This window comes from Rhinatrema bivittatum, chromosome 2, assembly GCF_901001135.1.
Source record: "Rhinatrema bivittatum chromosome 2, aRhiBiv1.1, whole genome shotgun sequence".
Classification (NCBI taxonomy): domain Eukaryota; kingdom Metazoa; phylum Chordata; class Amphibia; order Gymnophiona; family Rhinatrematidae; genus Rhinatrema; species Rhinatrema bivittatum.
This window is the reverse complement of record NC_042616.1, coordinates 266,309,376-266,324,875: the sequence shown is the minus strand read 5'-3', so window position 1 is coordinate 266,324,875 and position 15,500 is coordinate 266,309,376. Positions and strand designations below refer to the sequence as shown.

General features: G+C 39.7%; 1 protein-coding gene across 2 annotated transcripts in view; it reads right to left on the bottom strand.

Annotated features, from left to right (window-relative positions):
• SEPTIN7 (septin 7) overlaps positions 1–15,500 on the bottom strand; it is a 407,754-nt gene that overhangs the window by 235,017 nt on the left and 157,237 nt on the right. For both annotated transcript variants that reach the window (XM_029589487.1, XM_029589486.1), the window contains exon 4: positions 1,570–1,676. In XM_029589487.1, the coding sequence (XP_029445347.1) occupies positions 1,570–1,676 (107 nt within the window). The remainder of the gene's footprint in view (positions 1–1,569; positions 1,677–15,500) is intronic.

Below are 15,500 nucleotides of genomic sequence, written 5' to 3'. Positions count from 1 at the left end.
ATAAAACTGGCTGTGGTTAAACTTTGGAGTTTGGACTAACAGTCTGGTGGCCCACTTTAAAAGATCCAATGCAGTCCTCCATTTCAAACTTACTGTGTGATCATGCCAACTCTTCAGACAGGCACCAACTGTACCCTCAGGAACCACTGGCCTGCCCATATACAGAACAGAATGAAACAAAATATCCTACTTCTATATGCCCACAAACCAAAGGAAGAGACAGAATGACAGCAGCAAAGATGATACCAAGTAAAGAGGACATCCCAGGAATTCTTCCTAAGACTTGTGTTGACCTAGCTGGCAATACTGAACCCTATACAGAACAGATGGTTAAAAGTAGGAATATGTAAATCAAACAAGCCAAATGCATACAACTCTTGCATGAATATTCATTGTGGATATCCTTCTCTTATGACAACAGAAAGCAATTCCCAGTTCCTACAGCCGCTGTCTAGTAAACTCGGTAATCTGCACGAAGTGGTGGTAGGACTGCATTTGGGTAATTCGCATGGAGCAACTGTTACAATCCTATATAGCCCTGGGCAGACAGGATGGCCCATTTTGGTCTTTGTCATCAATTACTTGCTACTATTGCTCAACATGCAGAATCTGTCTACTCCATTGGGGCATTTGAAAGACTGCAGTTTCTAATAAATGTTGTGCAGTTTGCTGATCAACACATTCACATAGAAAACTGTCCAAGATGCTCAACTTATGAAGTGTTACTTTGAAGCACTGTATCCAGATCTCAGTTTGTTCCTCTTTCAAGGTCATACACAATGGAAGTCTCTTTTGATGTTGCTATGACACTACAGGAGCACATCTGACCTTTTCCAACAATCTGTCCACTCTGTTGATGCTTATAGATTTGCTCCAGCATCCACAATCTTTTCCAGCAGCTTATAGGCCTCATGTACAAGCTCTGTGTGACCCACCTAAGGTCCATAATTATCTGTTGATGAAGCAGGTGAACTGGGTCTTCTCCTGCCTTCACTGCTATTTGTATTACTTAATTTAATACCCAAGTACAGCAATTACATCTGTATGTAAACTGTGCAAGGGGGTGGTGGGAAGGAGACAGAAATGGGAGGATTGTTAGTTTGTTACATATAAATACAGATAAAATCATTAAGAACATATTTTGCTCATTTGGCGGACTTACGTTATTGTAAGAAGCTTGGGGCCAAAAGGATAGGGCAGAGAGTCATGTTTAACTAAATAAATAAAATCTCAGTAAGTTAAGTACAAACTTTTTAGTGTGAAGCAGATAATCTGAAAACCAGATAACAGTATGGTTTTTGAGGATCCATGTTGCCTAACCTAGGTTCGTCAGAAAATTCTAAAATATTGACTATAGGCCTTAATTTCTGAAATAGTTTTGTTTTCTATTAAATTACCTTATTTCCTATCATGAGCATGTCTGACTTATAGCAGTTACAATATTTTAATACAATTTTGCATATTCACTAAAGGTACAATAGCTTCAATTTATAGTATCTTAATATGTTAATTTGTTAACTATCAGTTATCTCAAATGCTACAGAAAATCTTGAACTAATCAATACATACCTGTACTGTCTTTTTGATTCTAAGTGAAGGGCCAGGATAGTCGGAGGAATACAAGTCTGTTAGGAATAACGAATTGATTAGCGTTGATTTTCCCAATCCAGATTCACCTAAAGGAGATGGAAAACAGTTCAATGAACTATACAGACATCAATAATGTTTGTCATTTCCAAATTTAAATACTGATTTAATTTTTCCAATTTGCATGATTAAAATCTTTACATGACACCCCCCCCATATAAATTAACTGAACAGACCCGAGCTTCCTACATCTGGGAAAAATATTCTCATTTAATAAAATGCTAAAATCACAAGGGGATAGACAGGATCACAGCTAGAGGGAAAATCACAACTTACCTTGAAAAATTTCACTGAGCTACTATCAATTACCACAAGATACTAAAAATTCCATCTATAAGACTTAAAGGAAACTGCATACTATGAAAAAGGATCCATTCACAACTCATGAGATGCCTATTACAATACATTAATCTGGAACTTCAAATGCAGGAAAATCCATCTATACAATGCTAAATCAATCATTACTTTGATACACTTTGTACTTTACTCAGTTTCCTTTACGATGCACTAATGTATTCTATTTCATGACAGAACTCATGAGGGCAGGAATAGATTGACAAAATGTTTTTTAGGGGCAACTGTGTTTAGTGTTCCATCTACAAACCTAATAAAATATTTAATTTTCTTTACTATGTACCTGCCAATAAAAAGATTTAAGAAACAAAACTGCAGTGTGATAATTGTATTCGAATGGATAAAACTGCTTACCTGTAACTGGTATTTTCCATGGATAGCAGGACAAGTCAGTCATACTTATGGGCAACATCATCTGATGGCAGAGGATGGAAGTGCTTAGCTCTGAAATAAACTTTTGGTGCATGTGTGGTATGCTGCACATGCTCACTGGACTAGTGAGGTCCCCTCATTCAGTCGCTAATAAAGTAACAGAATAAAATTCTGATAACTCCAAGGAGAGGTGAAAGGGTATGTGTGACTTGACCTGTTATTCATTGACAATACCAAATAGTAAACAATTTTCTCCATGGACAAGCAGGAAAGTCAATTACACTTGTGGGGACTAGCAAGCTGTGGGTCATCTTGCAGCCCCTACTATTCTACTCTCCCCAAAAACCCACTGAATGGGTAATTGCAGAAAGGAGTTATCAAACTTTAAAAAAAAAAAAAAAAAACACAAACTTTAAACAAATTTTGCAGTGCTGACTGGCCAAAATTAATGTGTCTCAGTGAGTCAGCATCAAGTAGTGGGATGCAAAGGAATGCATAGAGCTTCAAGTGGCTGCTCTACAAATGCAAGTGATTTCAACAGAGACTGACCCTTAAGTTAGCAGTCGAGGCAGCCATGGCTCCAACATTATGGGTCTTGACAGACCCCTGTAAAGATAAGCCTGCTTTGTCATAGGAAAATCAATCTGCGACCCAACTAACAATAGTGCATTTGGTGACAGGCAATCCAGGTCTACTGGGGTAGAAAGACAGTTATGAAGGCATTCTGACATCTTTGGCATTGCTTAGGTAAAGAAAAAAAAAAAAGATAAAGCCCTTTTTTACAGTACAAAATGCACAGTGCTGCTGCAGCCTTGTGTGCACACAAGACCTTGGGAAAAACTTAGTAAGAATAGATTGGTCCAAACTCAAACCACCTACAGTAGAAATTCAAAATGAGTATGAGGTACAAACTATTGCTGAAAAATTAGACACAATGGTTAACAACCCTTGGAGTTTACTTACTCTTCTGCCGGAGAAGACTGCCACCAGGAAGTCTAATTTCAAAGTTAGATATTTTAGACTACAGAAATGAATGGGCTTGAATGGCAACTGCATAAGTTGAGCCAAAACCACACTGACATCCCATAATACAATGAGTAGCGTCATGGGAAGTGGGGGAGAGGGCACACATGAAACAGACCTTCCATGAAGTGTTTAACTAAGGACAGAGAACCCTGCACTAGCTTGTGGTAAACTACAATATTGCCAAGATTAACTCTTACACAATGTGTCTTAAGACCCAATTCAGAGAAATGAAGTACCGTATTTTTTGCTTCATAAGACGCACTTTTTCCCCCCCCAAAAGTGGAGGGAAAATGTCTGAGAGTCTTATGGAGCGAATATTAAAAAAGAAAAAAAAACAAACTAACTATAACCCCCCCACCCTCCTGACCCCCCCTAAGACTTGCCAAAAGTCCCTGGTGGTCCAGCGGACTAAGATGGCGCCAGCCATCCATTGCTCCTACCATGTGACAGGGGCCGACCAATGGCACCGGTAGCCCCTGTGACATAGTAAGGGCAAAGGCTATCGGCATCATTTTGAATACTGGCAGCCGATGGCCCAAGTGCTGGAGAAAGCTCCCGGACCCCGGCTGGACCACCAGGGACTTTTGGCAAGTCGGGGGGGGGGGGGGGGGGCAGGAGGGTGGAGTGTTGTAGTTAATTAAATTTAAAGGGTTGGGATGGGGGTTTTTTGTTTTTCGAACAAATAGAATGATAAACGTTTTCTGATCCGGGTAGTGGACAGAAATGGCCCTCCCCAGACCTGAAAACGAAATGGGTCCAAAAAACATTTTATGCCCTCCCCTAATTTGCTCCGTAAGACGCACAGACGCCCGAGAACAGAGCCAGTTTAGCACACCATTTTCTTTTTTTTTTTTTAAATTTTCCAGCTCTGAATCTTAGGTGCGTCTTATGGTCAGGTGCGACTTATGGAGCGAAAAATACAATAAATAGATTTTAAATTTGACATGAGAAAAGACAGAGGCTAATGCTGGCACAATAACTAGAAAATGCCTTCCATTTATAGTAGACTTTCTTGTATGGTAGACAGTAGAAGTGTCTGGGTTAATTCCGCTGAGCAACCAAGAGAAGAAATTAAGGTTCTTTCAATATCCACTATCAATGCCAGCATGACAATGTTTTGGATGAAGCAGCAAGCCATAATTTTGGGAGATCACGGCTGACAAAGAAGGCAGACTAATCTGTTTTTGGAAAGAGCTGTAGGTGCAGGAGGAACCATTTTTGCCTGGGCCAGGTTAGGACTATTAGAATTTGGATCCCCAATCCTCCCTTACCATTAATCTAAAAATCTCTGGCCAAGTTATTTGGGGAGGCATACACAAAGCCTGTCTTAGGTGGGCCTTCCTTGAACAAAACTGTCAAACTGTCTTGTTGGACTTGGTAGCAATCATATCTGTCTGTAATGCCCACAACTAGTAGATTCTACAAACCACTTGGTTACTCTAGAGCCATTGGCGTGGGTCTAGTATTTTGTACAACTTTTCTGCTGGAACTTTCTCTGTGCCCATTAAGTAGGTCTCATGGAGAAAGACTGCATGCAATATAACTCATTGCTCACTTCTGACTGCTTCAAACATAGTAGGAAGGAATGTTTCCCCATCCTTGCTGACATAAAAAATGGCCACTTGGTGGTCAATTTGTACAAAGATAGCCACACAACAGGTGCTGGAAGGCTGAAAAAGCCACCTCTATAGCTCACCTTTCCAGCAGACTGAAGGAGAGGTGATGCTCCTTGGGGAACTATAAGCCTTGCAATGGTAGACTTTGAATGTGTGCTTCCCAACACCACAGAAGCATCTGTGGTCAGAACCACCTAATGAGATGGCATATTGAACAGCAAGCTAACTTTCAGGTTGTTCCTGGAGGGCCACAAGCAAAGGATTTCTCAATTAGGTGATCACCCAAATATGGTGACATAGGGTCTGAGAACACGAGGTCCACTAGGATTGTCTCATGTTTAATCTTGCCATTGGCAATACTTGGATGCTGGAAGCCATATAGTATCTTGAGAAAGTTTCATGAAGAGACTGCTTGTATTTTGGAGACAGACTGTACTGAAGACTATATTTGTTATTCTCCCTGAGGATAAAGAGAAACCTTGGCTTCCTTGATATTTAAACTTATTTCACTGAACTCAAATGAGAGACCGAGACTGGACTTTTGATAGTTCGCTATGAATCAGAAACTCTAGCCATTTGATTGCTACTTTCAGAAACTGATGGGCTAGAGGACAGGGTGACTCTCTGATTAGGCAATCATCCATGTAAGGAAAAATGTAGATACCACTGAATCACTGTAAGGCACTCTGTGCCAATGAAAGCCAAAGGAAAGCACACTATACTTGGTGGTGCTAGTGTACCATGCGCATCTGATAAACACCAGTGATTCAGGTGCATCATGACATGGGTATAAACATCTTTTAGGTTCAGAAATCAGAACCAGTCTCCCTGTTACATCAGAAGTAGAATTCTAGCTAGTGTGGTCATTTTGAACTTTTCTCTGCAGTTAACTTGATCGAGAGCTTGCAGGACCATAATGAGCTGCAGGCCCTCTCTTTTTGGGGATGAGAAATTATCTTGAATAGAACACACAGCCTCTCTCTGTAGCAGGGATATGGCCTATTGCCCTCACCTCCAGGAAATCTCCTCCTATAAAGGGGCCTTGTCCTGGCTTTTGTTAGTTACGGTCTGGGTGGGCAATCAAGTAACATAAGAAGTTCAGCCCATAACCATTTTTGATGTGTAGGAGTCAGACATGATTCATGACTATTGTAATGCAAAGAGTATGGCAACTACTTGTAGGACCCCTAATCTGAGGTGGTTCCAGGGTACTGACACTGTACTCTGTGGTGAGAGAAGTCTATTTTTACTTAGAAACCAAATTTTTCTTTTGTTTGGCTATGTCTCCTTGCCTTGCTCTCAGCTACTGATGGAGGGGTGTGCATCCTTGAGGCAGAAACCCGTGGTAGGTGCCTCCTCTTGAAAGAAGGTTGCTTTTCCTGGGAAGGAGTATGGAATTGTTTTGTAGTCCATGTAAACTCCATCATGTAAGCTGACATCTGTAGAATGGAGCAGTGATCTTGAACCAGATCCACTGACTCCATTATCTTGGTTCAAAGATATCTTCCCCAATGCAAGGTGACTCAGAGGCACTCACTCATGTACATCCTTCCAACAGCCAGAATCTTGTAGCCAGGCAATTCTTCTGGTTCTGAGGGAGAGGGTGAAAACCTGGAATAAAAGTATTAGCATAAGCTGATCTGACAAGATGTATACCACACTCGTCAGTGCAAGGAAGTTCTTGAAATTGTCCTGCTTGTTTTTGGGTAACGAGTTCATTAATCCTTTTAGCCTCCAAACAGGGGAGTGCAGATACTGCACCATAAGTAACTGGTAACACAGATGCAGCAGATAGAGCCTTCAAAAACATTTCTCAGGTTAAAAAAAAAAAAAGATTAAAATGGTCAGAGCACTGCAGGAGCTGTCTTACTTGGTCCGTGGAAGGTAAAAAAAAGACTGAGGGAACCTCACTTGACTACTGGCCAGGTATAGTGCACCACACATGCTCAGGAAAAAAAAAGTTTTTACTTCAGAGATATATACTTACATCTTAGGCACTAATAAATGATTCACCCACAAGTGAGACTGACTTTCCTGCTTGTCTAAGGAGAATCTGGCAGAAAATTAGTTTTAGTAACTTTGCAAACTCTGGAGTAGAACAATTTTTTATTTCTATGACCTAAGTAAAAGGTTCTCTCTGTGGCTAACTTCATCTAACAGTTTTAGGAACCAGAGAGGAATTTTAAATTCACATGGTTTACATTGGAAAACATTTTTTCAATTTGTTTATAACACTTTGGTCATGTAGACACTAAAGAATTTGTAGGATTAATTACCATGGCAATCCAAGTAAACAAATTGTAAATGCCACTGTAAAGAAAATTTGCCTTATTTACAGAAATGAAAGCTATGCTTCAAAGTCAATTAAAACACTTTTCCTTGAGAAAAAATAGTTTATAAAAGTAACATTAGAAAAGTACTTGCATTCATGGAACAGAGATCAAAGCATTTGCTTTAATGCTAGCGAACCTTTGAAAGTTATAATCCTCTGGAGATTCTTTTGACAGTTAAACCCAGACATGGTTCATGGTCGCTATTCCCCGAGGCAGCTCATTATAGAACAAAACATGGACCAAGTCCGGGTTTAACCATCAGAGGATCCTCCAGCATTAAATCCAACAAAAATTTGCTCATGCACAATTTCTTGAAGGATATGGTGAATTCTATCCTATCATCTGCAAGATAATTTCAGCTAAAAGATATTTTGATGGTGGACTATATTCATATTTTACATTGGATCGGATCTTCAATTGCATTGGATTTTCACTTATGCTGGTTAAATAAAATGCCTTAGGCATTTGTTTTTCTGAGACTTTCCTTTTAGTGGAAATTCAGGAGCCTTTCATTTCTTTGAAACTAGATCAATGGACTCAATCCATTTTCATTCTGGTTTTATAGGGTTGTATATGCTCTGAGGTGTTTATTTGTTCTAGTGTTTGATATATAAATCTTTCTATACTAAAATTTGAATATATTCTTCAATTATGAAGAACTTTTTGTTTTTGCTAATTTTCTTGAAATGTTTTTTGTACTACTATATATTCTTTATGATTTCTCATTTGTGGTATTGATTTAGCTAATATTTTGCTTTCCATTGTTAAGTGCGATATTTGGTGGCCAGAAATAGAGCCTATGATAAAGAGGCTTCCTGCCACAGGACCATTGCAACAATGACAGACTAGAAACATGGGAGAGAAAAATAGGGCAAAAAAATCTCCAGGTAGTTTTGAATGAAGGCTCATGATGCCAGATCCTAGCTTTGGTTCTGACTAAATTGAAAGGAAAATGAGGAACTACTGGACTAAGGAAAAAAAAAAAAGACAAGACATTCCAAAGTAGGATAGAAGTGTATCTACATTACGAACACTACTCTTATTTGAATTTTGTGCACACCTTTCCAATGGTAGCTCAGGTACAAAAGGTATTTACTTTTCAAATTGCTGTCAATTACTAAAGAAAGCTCTGAATTAAAGGAAAAACTAAATTTCTAGTATAAAATGGTGATAACAATTTTTAATTTTTGCTTTATTTTGTTATGTAGTAAGAGGCAATTTTGAAATTGACCATATTTTAGGAGCAATGTCTCCAAATCTACAATGTGCCAAAGACAGCCTCCTTTTGGACTTCATAAGATATAATAGGTACAGGCAAAATATCAAGGTACAGGCAAAATATCAAGGTACACTTGGAAAATTCTTCTTAATCAAGACAATGGTGCCCAATATTAAATTATATCTAACCTGATCATTTCTTTCCTTGACTACTGCTAGATCAGTTACTCTTGGGGTATATTCCCTTTCCATTTCTGGTGAAGACAGAGACCACACTTCTCAATTTTGCATGTGACATCAGGTCCACCATAAGAAGGGTGTGGTTGTAGGCAGCCTTCAGTAGACTATTGCCAGAGCTGAACTATGCCCAGCTGCTTTGGAGACTACGATCAGAATAAGGAAATTAAGATAAGAACAAAAGAAAAAAAACTGTGGTGAAGACGTAAGTCTACTCTTCAAGATTCAGATTACCTCCTGGACAAGTCAAAATTGATTTAAAGTGAATAAACAATTACTGACATGACTAACATTTCATTTTTTCCCCCCAACTCCCGAAGGTGTTTAGGATCCCACCTTCCCTCTGGGGCGGGACAGGCCACCAAGGAATTCCTTTATACTTGGAAGCGCTCGTTCAGCTAGTTGGGGGGGGGGGGGGGGGGGGCAGGGACGGACTAGACTGGTCTAGCAATAGTCAAGGAAAGAAAATTAGTCAAGATATAATTTAACATTCCTTATCCTACTGCTAGACCAGTTACTCTTGGGATGTATCAAAGCCTTTAATCTGGTGGGTGGGAGAATATGAGCGCAGCCTTCAATATTCTGGCACCAAAGGTTGTGTCTGTGTCTGCCAGTATAACCAGTCTATAATTTTAGTAAGTGAGTGTAGGGACGACCAAGTGACCACTTTGCAACTTTCCTCCAGGGACACCCTAGAAACCTCTATCGAAGAAGCTGCTTGAGCTGTAGCTGAGTGCACCTGCAGCCCCATTGGAATTAAATTTATCTTTCAGCAAGTATGCTGAACCGATGGGCCTCTTTGATCCATCTAACTTCCAAGGTAGCTTTGGAAGCTGCCTTTCCTTTCTGCAGACCTGCGAACAGAAAGAGAAGTCTGACTTCCTGAAAGCATTAGTAGCTTTCAGGTATCTCAGTAAAGTTTGTCTGACATCCTGGAAATATAGCTCTTTTCCCCCCCCCGTCTTGGCTTTTTCAAAGGCTGGTAAGGTAATAGCTTGGTTAAAATGAAACAGACACCACCTTCGGTAGGAAGGGACAGGCCTGAATTTGTCTGTCTGGGAAAAAAAAAAAAAAATCAAAAAGTGATCTCTGTAGGAGAGTGCCTGAAGTTCGGAAAGCCTTCGGCCTCCAAGAAAACTGTCTTGACAGACAGATCTTTAAGGGAGGCTCGCTTCAGCGATTTAATGGAGATTTTGTTAGTGCTCTAAGGACCAAGTTGTGGTCCCATGAGGGGACGAGAAGGCAAAAGGGTAGCCTAATGCACTTTACTCCTTTCAAGAAGAGATTGAAATCCGGATGCATTGCTGCGTGCCTACCCTTTATTGGGTCTCCGAAACAGGAAATAGCTGCAATCTGGACTTTGAAAGTTGAGGGCTAAACTCTTATCTAGACCTCGCTGCAGGAAGTCCAAGATCTGAACTAGATCAGCTTTCCAGAGAGAAACTCCCTGTTTACAACAGAAGCTTTCAAATAGGTGCCATATTCGAATATATACTGTGAGTACTCCTTTTCTCTGAGTTGACAATAAGGATTTATTATAAATTAATGTAAGCACCACATCAATTAAATTTTTAATTTCAAAATTTTCAGTTTTCAAAAGAAGAACCCATCACCTGTATATCGGGTGTGATTATTATAGACCTTCATACCATCCTGCGGTTTTTTGGGCATCTCTGCTCCTTGCTTAAACCGCTCACGGGATCATCTTTAATCATTGGTCTTTCCTTCACTGGTATCAATTTTTCTTTTTATATTTTTCAAAAGTTTTGTTTGTATAAAATGTGCTATATACTTTATCAAAGCGAATTATTGAAATCCTCTTATTTCACTCTAAAAGAGGAAAATTCAGGATACTTTCCTTTAGCTGATAACAGAGTACAGTTCGACGTGATCAAGTTTCGCATCCAAGCTGCCTCAGGAACGTCCCTGGTATCGGGTTTACTCTCTGTTGCTAATGGGATGTTCTTTATTGCATTTTAAGTTATTCTAAAAAGAATAAACATCACAACCACTTTCATGGGATTCCACTCTCCTTTCCCCGCTTCTGAGATACACTTACGAGTCCGTGAGCGTTTTCTTTACGTCATCGCGGTGCGGGAGATGCCTCCTACTGAGGTGATCTCCGCGATCTCGCTTTTATGTGCATGTGCTTGATGTGAATCAGTGAGCAGATTATTCATGATTACACACAGATGAAACTGACTTTAATTCAAACCAGAGATTCACATGAACTGGGCCCATTCTATTTCTTGATTCAGCCTATGTGGGGAGACCGTGCTTAATTGAAATATCCAATGCTGTTCATGTTGCCTTAATTGTTTTACCCTGTCTCCGCCGCACCAATGTATTCCAATACAGTCCAACTTAGATATTCAAAGCAGTGTTGATGCTCAACATAATGTGCCACTAAAGGCGCTTCCATTTTTCCAGTTTTTAGACAGCTTTTGTGTTCCGTCAGTCTCGTTTTCATTAATCGCTTTGTCATCCCGACATTAAAATTGCAGGAGCAAAAAACTGCGTATACTACAAAGCTAGCTTAACAGGAAAATTTCTCAGGTAAGGCAATTTGATGTCCCTCAGCTGATAGGACCGTTGTTTTGGGTACTTTCAATGCACAGAAGCTGCAGCCTTTGCATTCTGTTACCGTGGGGGGGGAAAGATGGAACTTTGTTACTGGCATGCACAACATGGTCTTTAACATTGCAGCCCCTGCTGTAGGCAAATCGTATTGATCTCCAAAAATTGGATAAATCTGTTGTAAGATTTTCCAATGGTGACAGATGACCTGGCTAATGCTAGAGGACTTCGTGTGCCTTAATACCATGGTTTGTCGATGCGATAAGTCTTCTGGTGTTCCTTTTAAGAATAAGTAACCCCTGTTGGCATACAGGGCTCATCTATATGCTCTCTTGACATGAGGATAGGGTACACCCCCCCACCCCCCCATATGAAATGGTCTGCCATCTTTTTGGCCTGATTTTTTAAATCAAGTTGGTCAGTACACAGACGCCGGAGCCTAATGAATTGGCCTACTGGTAAGTTCTTTTTAAACACCGTAGGATGAAAAATATCAAAGCGTAGTAGATTGTTTTTCATTCTCCTTGCGGTGAATGCTGGTATGTAGCTTGGTGCTTTGTTTTATAATGAGAATGTCAAGGTATGCTATTTGTTGATTATGATAGTTTATGATAAACTTTAAGCAAGAATCCAGAGAGTTTATCCAAGTAAAAAACTCCAGATTTGGCTCCATTCCATATTACAAGTACATAGTCTATGTATCTTTTCCAGCAGATCATATGCTGTTGCCATTGGCAATCTTGAATGTGTCGAGCTTCAAATGCAGCGACGAGAATGTTTGCTACATCTGGGGCCATGGCTGCCCCCATTGCAGTGCCCCGAACTTGGAGATAAAACTGCCCATCATACATGAAGTAGTTCTTGGTAAGAGCAAATGAGAGTAGTTCAACGATGTATTATGAAGGTAGACGTTGTGGTGCAGGACAAGTTTCCAATATGTCTAATACTGCTTTAGCTGCTAAATCCAGTGGGATCACTGTATATAGCGTTTCTATATCCATTGTGACTAATAGACAGTTCTCTGGGACTTCAAGTGTATCACGATATTGTAAAATGAGAACTGAGAACCGTCTTTGACATATGATGGAGCTTCAGACATATGGTTGTAATATCTTGTCCAAAAAAATGGAAATAGGCTCTAGCACTGAATCATTTGCAGATACTATTGGGCGCCCCGGAGGGTTTTCCAATGTTTTATATATTTTGGGAACAATATATAGGACTGGTATACGAGTGTATTTTTTTGATTAAAAAATTCTTTCAGTGTGAGTAGAGCAGAGCTTTCCAAACTGTGTGTCGGGACACGTTAGTGTGTCGCCTGCAGTGTGCAGGTGTGTCGCACAAGCCCGGTCAACTCTGATGCGAGTTTGGGCTTTTTTTTTTCTAGAGATTCACTTTTTTTTTCAGTTTATGGGTTGCTTATTATTGGGTGATTTTTGCTGTCAATCGCGTTTTTTTGGGGGGGCTTGGTGGGTGGAACGAGCCCAGCCATCCTTGCATTGGCTGCTGCTGTCGATGAGGCCTGGCCATGAGGAGTACTGACTGCAAGCAGCAGTGTCTGGTGATCATGGAAGGGAGTGAAACACTTAACTGGCAACAATCAAAAAGACGAGGTACATGAGTGTGGGGGCCAGACATGTGCTGGGGGGAGAGAGATGAGTGAGTGGGGGGCAAACGTGCTGGGGGGACAGACATGTGCTTGAGGGGGAGAGATATGAGTGTGTGGGGGCCAGACATGTGCTGGGGGGAGGAGAGAGATGAGTGTGTGGGGGGACAGACAATTAATTTTATTATTGTTTCTCATAAATTATAACAATAACATGAATCTTGGAATATATATTTTTAATATAAATTTAAGGTTTTCATGAGATATGTTGTATCATGAAACATTTTATTTATGTATATATTTAAGGAAACATACATAAATTGTCGAAATATGTTTCATTCGTTTAACCTTTAACCTCTGGTTTACTAGTAGACTGAATTACCGTGTCGTGAAATTATGTTTGTCTAAAAAGTGTGTCACCAACATGAAAAGTTTGGAAAGCTCTGGAGTAGAGGAATTCTTGCTCGTATCCCTTTTCGATTAGTTTTTCAATTTCATTCAAAATCATCGGGGTAGGGTCTTCTGCGAGTGGTTTCTAAAAGCTAGTCTAGAGGACCTGTCGGAGGACTTCTTGTTGATAATTTTCACTGCTTATGACCACTACTGCGCCGCCCTTATCGGCGGGTTTGATTACAATGTCTGATCGTTTCTGAAGCCGGAGTAACGCTGATTTCTCTGAAAATGACATTGTAATAAATATGGGTTTTTTCTCTTTCAGGTTTTTCTACATCACGGATTACTATTTCTTGAAAAGTATTGATTGCCGGGTCCCCCGGAGGATTCCAATTGGATTTTAATCTAACTAGTGAGGTGTCTTAAGGCATTGGTGGACATTTTGATAGGAATATTTTCCTCTGTAGTTGCCATATGAATTTATAAAAATCACAGCAGAATTGAATGGACTATGAGTTTGTGTAAGGACAAAATTTAAGCCTTTGTTCACTACATTTTCTTCAATTACGGATAAAAGACAGCCAGAGATGTTAATAACCGCTGATGTTTGTTGCTGACAATTTATGGTGGAAACTGATTTGTTGCATACTGATTGGATGGGAACTGAGAGAGAGAGTGTTCTTGGTCTGTTCCATTCCCCTGTGGAGAAATTTCAGCCTGTTCAGCGTCTCCCACGGGGATATTGTCCTCATTGTGTTGATGGTCTTGGATAGTCCCCCGAGGGTTCCTCATCGCTGCTGGAGGAACTGTCAGATGCTAACGTGACATGTCTTGGTTTTTTATTTGATGAGTCTGGGTTAAGCCACATGTATACTGGACCTTTTTTGTAGTCTGCTTCATCTCTCAAACTTGTTAATTTTATACGCTTAAGTCCAATTTGAATTTATCCATGCATTTTTTGAATTCTTGAAGACTTGTATCAAAGATATCAAGAGCTACATAGGTCTTCAATGTTTCTAGCATGGATTGTGTTTGAAGGTCAATTTCAATTTTCCGTGCTTGATCTATTATCAGTAGAATCAGATCCATAGAGCATTTGTTTAATATATATGACCATTTTTCGAGAAACTCTGGATATTTTGTGTAAAGCTTTGGTTCTTTTGTCAGGCACAGACCTCTAGGGATGCGTTGGTGCTTCAGATATTCAACGAGGGTTGCACTGTGTAAATCGGTTCTTATGTATTTTTGTAAATCTATTAGCTCTGTCCAACTTGGGGTAAGAGGTGACGATTCCCCTTCTGGATTTAGTGCCTTTATTTGCTGATGACATTCAGGTGCTGGCTTGGGCTGATTAATACCACTAAGAAAATCTAAGGAATTTTAATATATGTTTAGATAAGATTACTGTTCAGTTTACTTAACCATAAATTGAAGGTAAATCTAAAAATGGCAGAGGTTATGTGGCTGAGTAGAAGAAATGTCACCAACTATTTCATCAGTAATGGCAGGATCTCCCTTTCTCAGGGAACAGATTTCCATTTTTGGGGTCAAACTTGATTCCAGCTTTGCTCTGCTAAAATTGATATCAGTAGTTAGCTCATGTTTATTTCCATTATATCATTTGTGTTAAACCATTTTTAGGAAGATCAGATTTGGTAAAATTAACTCACTTTTTGTGCTTAGTCAAATTGATTATATTAATGTACTTTACTAGGGTTTTCCACTCATTTCTCTTAAGACTATTTGTTACAGAACACGGTAGCCAAATTGATTTATGGCTTCAAAAAATTAGATCACTACCGCAGTCTTGATGTATCTTTATTTGCTCTGTTACATGCATCGATGCCATCGGATGACATCACCCACTTGTGCGGCTGCTTTGTTCCTGCTTGAGAATTCCCTGTCCCAAAAAGGCTTACAATCTAAGGAGGTAATTTTCAAAAGGTTTTACACATGTAAATGGACTTTTCAAAAGTGCTATGATATATGCATGTAACTCCTTTGAAAACTCAATCTTATGTTTGTAGCTGAGGCAATGAGTGTGAAGTGACTTGACCAATTTCAGGAGTCATCATCTCAGTAGGATTTGAATCCTAGCTTCCCTTTTATTTATTTTTAATT